At 41.3% G+C, this 17,193-nt stretch overlaps 1 protein-coding gene across 1 annotated transcript in view; it reads right to left on the bottom strand.

Annotated features, from left to right (window-relative positions):
* The window catches only part of CDH4 (cadherin 4), a 479,858-nt gene that overhangs the window by 461,995 nt on the left and 670 nt on the right, over window positions 1-17,193 (bottom strand). Inside the window, exon 2 of the mRNA XM_052786208.1 lies at window positions 15,342-15,453. Coding sequence (XP_052642168.1) covers window positions 15,342-15,453 — 112 coding nt within the window. The remainder of the gene's footprint in view (window positions 1-15,341; window positions 15,454-17,193) is intronic.

Genomic DNA, 17,193 nt, shown 5'->3' on the forward strand with positions numbered 1-17,193 from the left:
ACACTTGGGCGAGGGAGGAGAGACAGAGTGAAGCTTCTAAACTTCTTATGAAAATTCTTTAAGCCTGGTCTCAACTTTACTGGAACACCTGGCTTAGACAGGATCGGCTTACACTGTTCTCTATGCTGGAAGCAGGATGGCTTTTACTTTTTGATCTGTTTAACCTTTTCTCCCCTCATTAACAGTGTTGCTTTCTCCATTCACCAGAATCCTTTTTGGATGGATGATGAACATTGGAGGGGAGAGGGTAAATCAGGGCAACATCCATACTTGGCCAAAGAAAGCCAGACCAATTTTGCTATGAGCTGCAATTGCGATGCCCAACTGGAGAGCATAGTAGAGCTGGCTATGCTTTTTAAATACACAAAGCCAGTCGTTGTCAGTGAACAGAAAATACGCATTTGCCTCTACCCATGTGCCTATTATAGTAGTCGCAGACATCCCACTTCTCAGATCTGGAGGATGTGAACAAAACACAGCTCACCACGAAGTACATCCCACTGCTTCACCCCCTTGGTTCAATTCCAAACCTGCTCAGAATTGACAAGAACTGTCCATATACTGAGACACAAAAGGAAATGGATTTCCCAAAATTTTGGTAAGCCACTTGAACAGCTCTAATGGCACAACCCCCCAGACTCTGGCAGGACGCCTCACTGGTGCTACTGTTGTGTTATATTCATTAAAAACTTACATTATTTATTATCCTGTAATTCTGTAAGGCAAATCTAAAGAAACGTTGCCATGACAAACACACAGTGGAGTTTTCATACTAACCTGATCCCCATGACATCCCCTCCTTCAATTAACAGAACCCCATTTTATTATATCTCAACTAGACAATCAAAATATTTTCAGTACGGCTAGTGTTAGCCTTATAAAGGGGCAGATTGCCAAATCTAAAAACCCTTTGCAGCAAAGCAGAAGAGCTTTACGCACAGCCAGACCTCTCAGATGCCATGGGCTAGGATACCATGTTATAAGGCTGTAAAACTATGGCCTGTGGCTCCAGTCCAGCCTGCAGAGTAATTTAATCTAGCTCACAAAGAAATCAGGAAAATGGCCTCTGCTGTGCTGAATCAGCAGTGCTGGAAGCCGTGCCACCCTCTATCAGCTAGTAAGAGAGCGCTTTGTCTGCTGTGCCAACTCTGTGTAGAGCAACTATTGGGCAAAAGAAAAGACCAGCAGGAATATTATGTGCCAGATTTTCAGTAGATGTAAGTCAGAATAGTTCCAATGACTTTAGGAGTTGCACTGATTTACATCATTTCAGGATTATAAGGATTTACATCCACTGGAAGTTTCACTTCTCTTTTTTTGTCTTTTAATTAAAAGAATGGTGTAGACTTGGCAGCAGTACGAGTCTTCACCACACTAAGACTAGGGAAGGATCTTGAAAAAGTTTTGTAAAGCTCAGGGAAAGGCAATAAACCATTTTTAGTTTAAAAAGATACAGTGGCTAAATTAAAATTTACAAGATGTATATAAATCTGATCCATACATGAGCAATATACATAAGTATATACATTCACTCTTTACACTGGAGCTCCCTAAATATAACAATGGCAAAAGAACAGCAATAAACAAAAACTTTGTTCATTCAGTCTGGTTATATATCATGAAAAACTATCAGCACAGATGTTATCCCTATTTATGAGTCATGACTAGGGCCAAAACAAATGCCATGTATTACTTCATTTTATTTTTTTCTCCTAAGTGCCAAAAAAATGACTGCCATTGGGATTAGGTTAAAAAAACCCACACAACTGGAAAAAATAGAGGGTACTGCTCATCAGGAACCAAGCCAATGGGGGCAAAGTTTGGTTTGCTCTCTTTTCCAAAGAAACTCGTAACTACTACATCATGTCTCAGTGACCTCACAGCAGTTTCTGTTGCTTATCTGCTCACCTCTCAAAGAAAGACCCATAATAAAATAAAAAAAGCTCTTTGCCCAAGACAGAGTGTGCCTAATACCACCCTCGAAATGTGCACATATCTTGTTTCCCACACGTGATCATAATGGGGAAGGAACAGAAGGAACGTGAGAATCATTCTCGTTCTTGAGATCCTTAAATGGGCAACAGATTTATGCTTTCAGACTGAAAGTGAGCAGAAGCTGTAGGCATGTCCATGTGAAAAACTACATGTAGTTGCTCTTCATGTTATTTCTGTGGCACAGTGACCCACTCCCAAGCCAGCTGAGCCTTCAGAAACACTTAGAATTAGGCTTATAAATAAACAGGACACTAGTGCAATTTGGTCAGCGTGTTACACAAGAACTTAAAAATAAACTGTTTCAAAAGCCACCTAAAGAAAGAAACACTTAAGCCAAAATGCCTCTATATTCAAGAAATGTAGTCTTACTCCATCATATCTTTTTCAGTAGTCACCTCTGAACAGGTCAGTGTTAAATCTCCTGCTTCCAATGAGTCCGATTTAGAAGTGTTCTTCAAAGGCTTCTGCAATTTTAGGAGCATTAAATTTTATACCTCCTAAGCTATTTATTAGCTGGGGAAGTACTTAATTGACATTCATCGGATATTAACTTTTGAGGATGTGTTACTGATTTGGTATATAACCTTGAGCTTTTTTCCTTTTTTTGTTTTTCTCCTTTTTTCTTTTTCAGGACAGCTCTCCTAAGAACAGTAGGTTTCTCGGTGTGTGGATTCCCTACAAATTTCTCTTGGAGGTGCAGACAGATACAATGCAACAAGAGACTGTTCACAAGGGACCCCAATGCAGATGAAAGGTTGAAAAAAATCACTTAGACTGTTAATAAACTGTTGCAAAAATTTTGTCTTCTCTTTAGCTCTCCATAATACACACCACTTCTGGAGTGGTCCAGACCCAACACGAACCATGGCCCAGCAGTTTTGTGGGGTACCCAAGCCTCCAGGCACTCAGCATTCCACATCTCTTCTTCCAACCCACCCCTGTTTTAATTTGCTATTTATTTTTTTTTCCCCGAAGCAGCCCCACTCCGCAGATGTTAAACTCTCCCTCTTACCGTTGCATTGCCAAAGGACACTACTGCTGCATTAACAGAACTTTGCTTCATCATCATGTCTTCCCAGGCAATGAAACTTGCTGTATTATTATAAAGGTAAAACCAGCTGTGCCACTATTGCTCAGTTCTGCTGCTATGTAACAGGATAGAGCCAACGTTATGCCTCAATTCACAGTCGAAAGAGAAAATAAAACTTTGTTTTATTGAAAATACTAGGAAAATTCACTGCAGTAAAATGCATCGTCTGCACTGAGCTTTGCCAAAACACCACAGTTAATTCACCACTCACAGAAATTCCCGCAAAGCCTCATGCAATGGGTATTCAGTGATCAGTATGGGATTAAACCTCTATTTTATGTGTAACACAAACCCAACATTTCTAACTACTGCCCCACACAACCATTCTACATGGGTTTCTTCTAGTCAGGAGGTATCAAAACCATCTGGTATGATTAGAGGAGCTTGCTTGTTATCAGGTATAGCTACCACCCTTTTAACTTTCAATTTCTCTTATGCCTCAAACTCCAGGCAAACAACAAAAAAAATCTCTCACAGTAACCTTTGCACAGAGATAATCAATCTACTATTCAGTTATTTGAACAAGCATCTAGACTTCAGCGATCTACAGATCATTAAACTTCTCCTGATGAGGGTCTCTTCTTGTAGTTTGAACACAGTATAGGGAAATTTTTGCATGCAATCCAAACATTTTTGACAGTTGCCATCCTTGAAGATTTCATGACACCAAATCCTGCCACGACCTATAGTTTCTCCTTTGTCCAAGCAACCGTACACATATTTTTCTTCATCCTCGACCTGCCCCTTCTCTCCACAGGAAAAGAAAAACCCAAACAACATGAAAAGATCTTTTTTTTTTTTTTTATGCCATTTACCCACATTTATCCTCTACAGAGGGTCAAAAGGCAAAAGAGGGCATTGAAAAATGTTCAGAAGCCCATGAAAATATAAATAAAGTATAATTCACCCAAGTAATTCAGGCACAAAATAAAAATATTTAAAGCTTCTGGACACGAGCAAAACAGTTGCCTTTCATGTGTAATTGTGTAAACCTTCTGTTTTCAAGGGAGCTAAGCAACCAGCCAGCAATAATTAGGCTCCTGAAAGACAAGTAGCAAGGCATACAGGACCTGAAACGATGACTTTTTCCGATTCCCCAGGGAAGTGTTTTCACCGGGGGGAAAATACTCTATAAATAATTCTTCATCTGGAAATCCACTAGCCCTACTCTCTTTCCCCCCCTGAAGTGAGATGCTCCAGAATCAGATCTTATCAGCAGAGGGAGTCTCTTCCCCTAACACAGAGATCAGCATGCATCTGGCTTTCTGCAGTTACCAAAAACACACAGGCATGACGGGCAAAATTAAACAGACACACTAAACAGTAAAATATTTACGTGTGGGCTGGACCTTCTAATAAGCTTTATGAATAATACAGATATGATAAAACCAGGCAGAGCAATACCTAACTGTTCTGCGTAGAGCAAACACCTTGCCCTCAACACATTACAAGATTAGACAGATCACAGGATGGGAAATGGGACACAGCAAAGGTCAAAAACCATCAGTACAGTGCAAACACAGACTATATCAAAGAGTCCATCCATAATCCACATACAGGTACAACACTCCCATTTACTACTTTAGCTTTAATTTAATCCTGTTCTTTCAGCTCATGTTGGGATTAGTAACAGCTCCTTCAACAAAAATGTCCTCTACTGAGCAGACCTCACGAGAGCCTTGAGGGAGGCCAGCCTGAAAACCATGTCCTGTAGCCTGGAAACAGACCTCTGGTGCTGGCCAGCAGTTCAGTTGGGGCGTTTAAGAAACCCTACAAATTGTGTCCAGTACTGGCACAGAGAATTAAAGCAGTCCTTCCCCTCCAACAGCATTTTATTTAACTTGCATGAACCCATCCTAGGCTTTTAATCTTTTAATCTGTTTCTAGATGGTGAAAATTCAAAGGTCCCAATGTTTGTAACTCTCATAAAAGCCAGGAAAAGTACTGACAAATGGAGACATTTGGATTTGTGTTCCTACAGATCCCAGATATACCATGTTAAGACATAAAAGACTCAGACTACAAGCCACTATTTAAATTTTAGTTATTTCAATACCTTTACCCAGAGCATAAGTTTTCATGGTTCATGGTCAAAGCAGAAGGCTGTATCACATGGGCTCTGCGACAGTCTGTTCTGAACTGGTTTTGTTCAATGCTTTTATTAACAGAACAGATAAAGGAATGCAGCATATGTTTGTTACATCTGCAAACGATACAAAAGCAGGATGCAACTGCAACTCTGTTGGAGGTCAAGATTAGAATTCAAAACAATCCTAACATGTCAGATTAGACCAATAAAAAAAGATGTAATTCAATGGAAGAGGAGCAAGGTAACCCAATTCAGCAGGATTAATCAACTACACATACAGAAAATGACTGGGTAGGTAGCAGTTCTTCAGAAAACGATGTGGGAGGTTATACTGGATCACAAGCTGAACATGAGTCAACAGTATCATACTGTTAAGGAAAAAAAGCAATCATCATATTAGATAAATCAACTGGAGTATTGCCTGCAAAACAGGCAAAGTAATCCTCCTTGTCTGTTCAGCACTGCCAGACTTGGCTGGCATAGTCAGACCAACTTGGGGCATTAAGCTAGTACCAAAGATAAGGGCTCGGAGAAGGGAGCCCAGGCACGACACATGAAAGGGAACAAAGGAGTGGTTCAGCCTACAGAGGCAGAATAAAAATATTTTCACATGTGTGGGGGGAAAAAAAAAAAAAACAACAGCAAAACCAACAACTGTTCTCTATGACGAATAAGACAAATAGCAACAGGTTTAAATTGCATCAAGAGAGCTTCAGCTTAAACACGAAGAAAGGAAAGGGAAGCAATATAATATATTGACTGTGGTCCCTATGACTGGATCTTCACAACCACACTAGGGACAAACCTATTACAAAGGAGCTGCTCATGCCTTGAGGAAGGAGCGTGCATTAGACGTCCTCTTGAGTTCCTCCAGCCCTATTTTTCTATGAGCCCGTGAAAGACCAACGAACAAATTGTAACAAGCAGGTCCAGGTAATATCACAAACAGCTCTCAGTGAAATCAGTGAGACTTCTCGGAAAAAAATTGTATGGCCAGAAGCACCTACAGGGCAGTTATCAAATACCCAGGGTTGATTTATACAGAGTTATCTATTAGTCACCACTGACTATCAGGAACAAACAGGTTATTAAATTTTACGCTTTAAACTAGTCCCAATTTGCACTTCTTCAAGTGCAACCATTTCTTTATTTTCTAACATCTTCACAAGCTCGTTTTGTGATGCTTTTACTTCATATACCAATAATCCCAATATGCTTTTCTCGCCACGTGATGAAGTAACAAATGTTTGTTTCACTGACCTCCCTTTATGATTCTCTAGACACGAACTGACAGAGCGAACTGACACATAGCTTTGTATGGAACGATTTTTGCAATCTTGACTATTTATCTTTGGATAATTGCTATATTCATAATTATTTTAAAGACAATTTTGTTTAATAAGGATTGGAATTGCTACTAGACAAACTCAGTATAACAAAATTCTAGACTAAAAGTAATTTTTGTGACTAACCTATGAACTGCTACAAAATTGTGATTTATAACAGGCATAGTAACAGCCTTAATGATTGCAGTGCTTCCGGCTGTCAATGAAACACGCAGATTGGCTCATTTCAAAGCAGAAAGGGCATATTTTTTTTTTCCCTCCTTCATGGGTGGCCCATACATATCTTCAGGGTCCTTGGAGGAGCTTCCAACATTCCCACTGTGCGTTCCACATAGTGGCTGCTATTACCATGCTAACGTTAATAGGCTGTAGCTTATGCGACCCCTCCAAGCAGCAGCTATTGCACAGCGTAACTAGCAGAGTGCTGAATTACTGCCACTGGCTCTCTATTACAAAACGCTGGCAAGTGGTGAGGAACAGTGGCAGGAAAGTAGCGAGGGCAAAGCAAAAAATAATTAAAATTTTTTATTGGAAGGGAGCAGAAAGCAGGAGTCTAAACAGGCTGGCAAAGAGAGATGCTGGAGCCTGGGGTCATGAGGCACGGGGCAGCAAGACTGGCTGAAAGTCGCTGTTTCCAATGACAGTGCAGCCCATATGCCAGAACATTTGCTACTTCTCTCTCCCTCTGTGCAACTGCAATGCAAAATTAATAAATAAATTAGGGACAATGAATATAAGCAAGAAAAATCATAAAGCCAGCGGCAAAAAGAAATCTTGTTCAACCCAACTATTTTTTGTATTGCAGAAAAGCCACTTGGGAAAGATTCTGCTGAAAGAAGCGAAGCAGCCAGTACTAATGACAAATATTTTGGGAAAACAGAAACTCCATATGTTCTCCTTTTATTCTACTAAAAATAAAGAGCAAACCAAGCGCTTTTTTGAATTTAAGTGTAACATTTCCTTACGCCAGGAGACAAAACTATGCCAAAGTTAAGTCTGGACATTAATGGAAGCCAACAGCAGAATGCTGGTCCCTGGTGTTTCAATTATTCTCTCTTCAGAGGTTATGCTTCCAAGGAGTTAGAGAAACACAGTTTCCCTGTAAGGATCATTTTTTGCAGGCTGTTGCAATGTTTTTATTTAAAGCTTTTTGATCTGTATTTGCAGAAAAGCTCCGTTCATCTCTCTGACTTTTCACATATTCACCCATAAAGTGTTTCATGGGATCACAAGGCAGCAGAGGCTGGAAGGCAGCTCTGCAGAGCGTCTCATCCAAGACCCTGCTCAGCACAGGGTCAGCCAGAGCAGGCTCCAGGACTGTCCAGTTGGGTTCCGAGTATCTCCAAGGACGGAGACTCCACAACACCTCTGAGCAACCTCTTCCAGCATCTGACAACCCTCACGCTGCAAGTTGCTTCCCGCATTTCAGTGGAATGTCCTGCATTTCAGTTTGTGCCCATCTCCTTTTGCCCTTTCTCTGTGCACCACTGAGCAGAGCCTGCCTCCATCGTCTCTACGCCCTCCCATGAGGTATTTATACACGATGATAAAGTCTCCCCCAGAGACTTCTCTTCTCCAGGCTAAATAATCCCAGCTCTCTCAGCCCTTCCTTTCGGAAATACTAATAAATAAATATTTAAACAAAATATCAAAAGCAATATATCACAGCATACCCAGCAGTAAGAAAACCCTCCGATGGCACAGCTGGCCAAGGACACTACTGAGCTTTACCTGAAAAAACAACATTGGGGTGGGGGGCATCATTTAAGCACCAAAAGGAAAATTGAACGTGAAGCAAAAATGCTCTTCAAAACCTTTGGCTAGTGCACAAAAGGTTTACACACACAAAAATAGATACAGATCAAGTCCATCAAGCCAGCGTAAATTCCTATGGCAGTGCTCAAGATCAGGCTCATGGAGAAATGGGTCTCTAGTCACTGGCACAGGTTCATCTCAAAACCCTCATCAAACCATTTGAAACCAGAGTTCCCAGAGGCAAGTATTGGTCTTTATTTTTCAAACACCGCTTTCTGGTCTTAGTTCTTACTATTTCCATTTGCCTGAAAATAAAAAAGTAGGTTTTATACAGGAATGGCACTAATTCTGAATATACCAGTAACCTCAAATCAAACAGAAACTCCCTTCTTTCCCTGTTACTCAAAATCATTCTATTATACAAAAAAAAATTAAGAAGCAGATTTCCAATGAAATCCTACCCTCTGTAGTTTTAATCTCTTCCTGCCCTTCAAATAAGACTTTTAAGTATTATCTATATTACTAAAATACTCTATGAGCTATGCACATGGCCCATGCTACTGTCAAACTAAGTACTTCAGCTTTAGTTTGCAATGAAATAAGCTATGTCTAGAAAAACATTATACTTATTTCCAGGGTAGAAATTAAGGCAGGAGGAGGCTTGCACATAAATATCAATGAAATTAGGCAATGAGAACTGGCATTAGGTCAATGAAAATTAAGCAAGAAAATATTTCACTGCTAGAATAAGTAAGTTTCATTTACCACATGCAAAAAACCAGAATTTCCAGAATGCTTTCAGTATCTGCTCTGTGAGATCAGAGCTCATGAGTTCTGTCAGCAACAGTCAGTTTCTGAACAAAGGAGTGACTTTAAAATTAATATTTTCTAACATTAAAAGGCCTAACATTATCAATTTGGAGTTCAAAACAACAGGTATTTCACAATAAATTGATACTGTTCCAGACACGGTTTACTTCCGAGAACCCTACGCATAAAGAAAGAAATTAATAAATTATTAAACAGAAATTGTTGTTTCATTTTCTTTCTTAAAATCTATTTGTTTAGAGTGCCTAATTTGAAGCAGCGCAATTCTTTTAACACACAAACTCCTGAAAAAAGAGAAAAGCTTCAAGTCTGTTGTCGGAGAAGCAGATTTATTCAGATAAAAATCAGTTAGCTCCCCAGCATACAGCAAAAAGTAATTTTACTTGGGTTTAAGGAATTTGGTTCAAAGCTCTGATCTAGAAAGCAATATATACAGTTATTAAACAGTGTAAGGGGATTAACTCTACAGAGTGTTATTGACTACTCTGGTCTCATTAACTGCAATTTTATTTAGATAAAAATGTCATCTTAAACATCATTTTTGCATCAGAAGTTAGATCTGAAGAATAACATTAAAAATAAATACGCATCAGCAGTTCCCCAATCTGCAGCAGCTCTTTCTGGGGTGTCCCCTGGAACTCACGATTGAAATTATGGTTTTGATTTGCAACATGCCCATCAAGAGGAACCGCTTTTAAAAGAAGTTGTCCTGTGGAATGGGAGAAGTGTTTTCTGAGAGGCAGCTTCATCGGAGCATGTACAAGCTTAACATAGAAAGCTGATGTCTGTCTGCCTCTTTCTCCTCCAAGAAAGGAACGAAGAAAGGTTAGGGGAAGAGTTCTGGGTTCCCGGTGGACTTTTGCCTACTTTCAGATTTTATTAGGGAACTGTGAAGCTAATTACGTCTACGGCAACTTCAGTAACTGCTTTTCATGCAGAGTCACAGACCAGAAAATAATGAAAGCATGAATGGAAAGTCCCTCTGTCTTTAAAACTCAGAGCAGCTCAAAGGCAGCACTGGATATTTCAGCAGGCTGCAGCAGACCTTCCGTACTGCCATGAGGACTGAGCAACCCCCAAGAGGTGCTCAAAAACCCCACCAAACACCAGAACAAATCCCAACATTCCTCATGGTCCTTGCTTCCAAAAAAACACCCGTATGACACACCAAAGGGCACTCGGAAGACGGAGGCACGACAGGGTGCGCAGGCGGGATGCCTTCGGGATGGAGCATCCTCCCAAGCACAGAGGCAGACCTTGACCTGCAGAAGCCTTTGGGAACTGAGCTCCTACCAAAATTAACGGCAGCTGGGTACCTACGTGGTTTTTGGACTCTAGACCCATGAAAAGTGAGAAGCCAGATGTATAGACAGGCAGAATGTCCCCATTAGCCAATTCACATATTGGGGCCACACAACACTGCACATACACGCTCGCTTGCTAGGCTACTGTTTGTTATCCCGGGGGCATGCTCCGTCCCTCTGGGCACTTAGCAAAGCTATTACTACTCCTCCCGAAAGATTCGTCTCGTGCTTTCGCAGGGGCCAAATTTCACATATGCAGTAGTATTTTGGGGCTGTACGATTATTTTCAAGTAGAGCTGTTAGTACATTTCACTAACACACTCCACATTCAATTTCCTGTATTACCTTAACCACAAGAATACAGTCCATTTACCTCCAAAAGGAGGTACAGTATATTCCCTACAGTAAACTACTACATGAATTACTAGTAACCAGACTCAAACATAGTTTGCAAAGGCTTGTTCAGGTTTGCCCTCTCCCCCCGCCCCCCCCCTTTTTCTTTAAATTTAATGTTTGCTTCTACACCATCCATGAAGATTTAGAGTGTTTGGGGTTTTTGGTCTGTCTCTATACTTTCTAAACAGCATTCACAGCCTTCTTAAGTTTTACTATTGGAGGTGATGAGGGCTGAATAGGATGGCAGTTTTGAAACTTCAGTGGGGAGAATAAAAAGCTTTGACCATGAAGAACAACATTCCACCTCTAAAAAACTTACGAGAGATGGCCTCCATACTGAATTCTTATGAAAAAACAGGTATTTCAGTAAAGTTTTTATGCATTTTATTTATTTGTTTTTAACCAAAAATAATGCTAGTAAAACTCCTAGTATGGAAGCAATTACATTTTTATACATTTGCATGAAGCTTGGCTACCTCTGGTTTCATACGCTTGCTTAAAGCAGAACATGCTGGCAGTTTATTCATCTTCCCGTATGAAAATAAACTGTGCTTCCACGCACTTCTACCCAAACGTAACTGCCTACACATGTGAAGTTATCCTGCTACATCAGTATAGGCACTATTTAGGATGGGCAACAGAAACATGAATCACTGCAGATGAAGAAACACACAGAAAAACAAAGAAGGGGCTGTACATCTCAACTGCTAAGGTTGTCTCCTGAATGTAGGGACAGCTATGAGTTATGTTGTTTAGCTGTATTTTTGAGAGGTGACCTGCTATAACTGTGATGGTACTAGGCTGGAAAAATAATGCATTTAACACCGTGATGTCATTCCGCCCACTACCAGTTGCCACGGTCTCACAGCATGCCAATAAAACTTGAATTTCTAATTTAGAAAAACATGTTGGGTTTTTTTTAATTACAATCTTCAAAAATTTTATGAAAATGGAAAAGAGCATAAACCCAATATCAAGAGTATCAGCCCCCCTTAGATCATATTGCATATCACTTTTAGCATCCTACTCCTTATTCCTCTCCTTCCCCAAGAGGCCACAAGTCTAGGCATACATACATTCCCATACACCTGAGTTAATACCCAGGGATCAGACCCCCTGAGTCAGTCCTGAACTGCCTTCAGCACAGTACTCTATGTCATTGCTCCCCACCCCTCAGGACCAATGATCTCACCATTTTAAGTTAACCTTAATAATTAACAAAGAAAAAAGATACCCATGCCTTAATCGTCCTCTGCCACACTGCAGGCTTTGAGATTTTTCCTTAGGCTAAGGAAGAAAATAGTTAACGATCCTATTTTCAACATTGTCATGCATCAGTGATCAAGACTAAGTTTATTATCCTGCAAACAAAAACAAAGACCAAAAAATGTAACAGATTACACCCCAGTAACTTTTATTAAGAGATGCAGGGACAGCATTTCTAAGGGAGGCACTGGCTCCACAAATCAACTCGGCTAATACCCCATCACCAGGCTACAGTGTTGGCAGTGATGTGTAGTATGTGGTATTTGTGGCACTACTGGGGAAAACTATTTTAAGTCTAATTAACATGAAATTTTTAGAATACAGATGCTTTTCATTTATACATAAAACAAAATGCCGTGACATTTCTCCCATCCATTTATCATAAACAAGTTAATTACTGTGTAACAAATAGCTCCTGCTAGAATCTGTATGTTTTGAGGATGTTAGATAGCTGACTCAGGCAAATAAGATGAACCACAAAGTAGTAGTTAATAGCTTATGGCATACTTATAATAAAACAATGACTCTGTAAAAGCTCTTGTTGTCAAATAAAGGCTAAGCTATTTCCATTGGAATAAGTCAATTATAAGCAGTCATTATCTGTTTAACTTGATTCAAACCTAGAATACTATAAGCACTTTCATTTGGATACATTCATAATGCTGCATACATTTGAGAGCTGGATATTACAAAGCTTAAAATGGAAATGCTGGGTTTATTGCCACACAGCTTATCCCCAAACCACATAACATCTAAACTTCCCAATGCCAGCTGAAGTTCACCACTATGCTGAGGTCTACGTACGACCTGATTTCTGACGAACGACCCTTTAGGCGGTATAAACCGTCCCAGGACTCCTCACATCTCCTTCCTAAGGACAAACGGAGGATTACACAGCATAAAGACTTCATGTTTGCCCACTGGAATCCCCCGAGAGCCATGTGAACTACATATGTGCTTCCCCCCCCCACAATGCCATGAAAGCACTGCCAGGTGAATTCCTACCTACTTTTTTTTCAGGCAAACACTCCCATTTGGCCTGAAGATGAATTACTGAATGCTGATGAATAAGATGGTGGTAGCTGGCAGCAAAGCTTTGCGTGGTAAGATGGTGTGAAACAGTACATATGTCAATCTATCAAACATGATAATGTAAGCAATCTGAACCCATTTTTGGTCTGAACTATTGTACAATACTTCACCCAGATGGAAGAAAGAGATAAACATTTTATGCTTCAGACATATCAAGTGTTAGGAAGTAAAATTAAACCTAAACTGGAAAACTACCAATTTTACATGCTAGAGTATATATAAAGAACAACACAAGCATGCAGAAGAATTTTATGCCCCCAGATTTTCTCCCCCATTACTGTACAAATTAATTACATATATTTGTTTCCTATGATGAACAGCAGCATGTATTTGACTGTAGATCAAAAGGTGTAAAGACAATAGTTTACTTATTAGCAAACACAGCATTTGCACTTTTTTCCTTCTCCTTCACTTGGCAAAATGCTTACAAATCGCGTAGCTCGTGACAATGTTATCAGGACATAAAAGGACATAAATCTTACAAGTGGTGCATGCATACATAATAACCTGAGGGCCAGTTCAGCCCTAAATCAGAGGCAGGTCTGCTATGACTAATGTAAAACTACAATTGGCCCCTAAAGGATAAAATTAAATAGAAATATATGTTCATTCAAATCAACTTGACAGCCTATCTAAATATAATTTCTTATTTAAAAATTATCAGTTAAAACTGAAATGACAGCCACTATGTTGTCTTCAAAGTCATTGCTAGCTAACTCCTCTAAACAGACCTTCTGCTCCACCCCTATTGCCCACCTACATAAACACGCAGCACAATTTATCAAGCACTAAACTGCAAAAAATACTCCTCTGAGCAAACGTAAGAATGACACAGTTTTCTACAGTATGTGGAGGACGTTGTTTATCAAATAATTTCCAAAGCTAAAAAGCATGAAATCTACTCGGTTTACAGACTGACCTGTAAAGCCTTACAGTGTATACATTTGGGAAAAATTGCTACTAAATATGTAAACAATTGGTACTTGGTCTCTTCATGTGTTGCTATATTCTTGGGCTTGTCTATGTCAAATCCCTATTTGGTTATCTTTCAAACTAAAAATAAACTCCCCAACATCTACTAGTTGATGCCAGGCCAGTCAAGAGGATTCCTGAACAGCAAAACTAAGACAACTGGGCTCAGAAACAAAACTGATTGCCAACTCATGTAGAGAAAAAATGTCCAGTCCTGGATTCTGCTGAAGCCAGAAAGAATACTGACAACTCTCCCCTTCTTTCACGAAAAAAAAAAAATCAAAGTAACGGAGCAGGTGTTTGCTCTGGAGGAAGACAGAAATCCCAGCTTTCTGGCAGACACACATGCATGTGAGTAAATGTACTCAGGAGAAAGTAGCCAAGGGTTTATAAACCCTTGAGTAGAGCATCAAGTCCTGATGGGCTCCCCAACTTCCACAATATACCATGTTTTTAGAACCGCTGTAACATCCACCAATGGTTAGTAATTTAACTCAAGAGGGGTGCTGGGGAGGGCGGGGCAGGGGGTGAGGATTTTGATCTTCAAAAATTCTCTTGGAGTAAAACAATGATTTTCTGCATCATGCAAATATAAAGTTTAATTATTTTTAACTTGAAAGGGAGACAGATCAATACACAGGATAATCTATTGTTATTTGGATTACAAAAACTCTTAGAGTTTACAATCACAAAAGTGGTTATAATCCTGCAATTACTATAAAGCTAATTGGTAGTTTCTTTTTGCTTGTGTTTTCATGTTGTCAGTGGGGCAGTAATGAAAATGAATGCCACATTTGTGAACAGAATGTCTGTAGGCTTGTTTACCACATTTCCAACAACAACGTCTGCTTTATCATGCATTTCAAAGCAGAGATAATTTAAGGATCTTTGCATTTCATACATAAAAATACTTTCTAAAATATCAAATGTAGAGCTCCTTCAGACAGGGTGGGAGTGGGAGACTTAAAAGTGAAGCGATGACCTCGCATACTATAGGCAAACAATCCACCTGAAGCAGACAGCACGCGGACTTTGAATCATTCATCTGTATTCAAAACTGCGCTCAGGTAAACCACTTAAGTGTTTCATCCTCCTACAAACATAATTCTGCAGACAATTTCACCATCAAAACCAGCATCTTTAAGCCTCCTTTCACCTCCCGAAAATAGAGTTATTGCAGAACTTATTAAGCTTTTTATTCCACTTACCTTTGAGTAACTTCTGCCCTTCCATGATGTTTTGGGAGACGAATGCTGTGTAGTCTTCTTCTGAAAAGCCAGGCTTGCATGTGGGTCTAACTGTAAGATCCCCATTGTGTGCCTGCAAAAACAAAACAAGGAAAACACACACCGTGACTTTTGTCATTTGGGAAAACGTTTTGCACCCAACGACTAGGTGTTTAGGCAGGGACAAACCTGAACAGTAAAGCAGTGTGCAAGTAGAAACCGCTTGTGCTAAAGTGCCTATCTGTTGGAGTGCATCCATACTGTAGCTGCAAAAAATAAAATGGGCCAGAAAATAGTTGCCTGACTACAATAGAGAGCATTGTTTGTAGGAAGGCTGGGATACTGGGCACTGTCAGAAGAGGGGAGGAAACAAAGAGCAGCAATTCATCAAGGCGAGCTGTGCTTGCACTGGAGCCATGCAAAGGCCTGATTCTGCAACATCCAAATCACTGAGTTTTGCTATCGAGAAACTGGGCAAGCCCCAGGACTGGAGGAGGAGAAACACGCCAGCTCGCAGCAGCCTCAGGAGCTCAGGACCAGCTAACGTCCCCTTCCTTCCCCTTCGCCCTGCAGCAGCCTCCAAGGCTCTGCCTGCTGCTGCCTCTGTGACCCCCCCAGGCTCTGCACTTCCCCCGGCAGTGGGGAGGGATGGAGGGGATGCCCAATCAAAAAATGTAACAATGCCACTGAATAGCACAGCCCCACACACAACCTGCCAGGATCCAGGGGGAAGCATGCAGCTAAACACTTAGCTGCTCTGCCGCAACTTTGGACTGCACGGCAAGGAACCAGCCCCTGCCACACGGACAGGTTAGTCCAGTCATGGTAGTCAAGGCTCCTTGGGATGGGGTACACATTCCCCAGCAAGGAAGGTCCCAGACCCCGACTCCAGCCAACTCACTGAAAGCACATAAGCCAGTGATTTATGCCTAACAAGTGCCAGGTGATTTACGCACCAACAAGCGCTGGTGGCAAGGGATTCCTAACGCTCTCGGACTGTCAGCAGGGCTAGCCAGAGCATCGCTTAGCAATGCAAGCTGCACCTCCAACGCCTCTAGTCCCAGCAGCGCAGGCTGATGCCAAGGGACCGGGAGAGTCACTTCCCCGAGAAACTGCAACTCCAGGCGCGCACCTGCCTCCCCGGGGAGAGAAACACGGCTCCCCCGGGCTTCCCGAAGCACTCCTGGACACGGACAATTCTGCATTACAGAGAGAGAGAGAGAGAAGGGAAGAGGAGCGAAGGGTCCTTTCGGATGAGCTTAGTAAGCAGAAAGCAAGCCAATGTACTCTGCTAAAAATCACGCTCGGGAGACGGATGCCAGCTACTGCATGGGAAGCGCAAGGAAGCAGCGGCTCTGTGGACTCTGACCATCGCTGGCAAGATGTTGCCATTAGGAAACATTTCAAAAGGTCTGACTGAAGATAATAGGCTTTGAATCTGAAATCACCCAATTATTATAACGGCACTCGCTAGATGAGAGCGCATCGGGGCTACTTCTGCACACCCACCGGCCTCCCGAGGGCTCGGACTCGGGACATCTTCACAGATTCAACTTGGCTCAGGGGGATTCAGGCAGAAAAATAAGCGGCTCTTGTTCCTGCAGCCAGTCCAACACGAAATACAGCAGCCGCCCCGCTCGCACTGTAACACTGCAGCCACGCGTTCAGGCATTTGTTGATGTTCTGCAGATATCCCTTAATTTGGGGGTGGGGGGGTAAAGCCTAAAAAACCCAAACTTTTCAGACCCCTAGGACCCCCAACACGGTTCAGGCCCTACTCGGCGCCTTTACGGGCTCGTAAAAATAAAAGTTCAAGGCACCGCCGCGGCGCCGG

Source organism: Harpia harpyja, chromosome 1, assembly GCF_026419915.1.
Source record: "Harpia harpyja isolate bHarHar1 chromosome 1, bHarHar1 primary haplotype, whole genome shotgun sequence".
NCBI lineage: Eukaryota > Metazoa > Chordata > Aves > Accipitriformes > Accipitridae > Harpia > Harpia harpyja.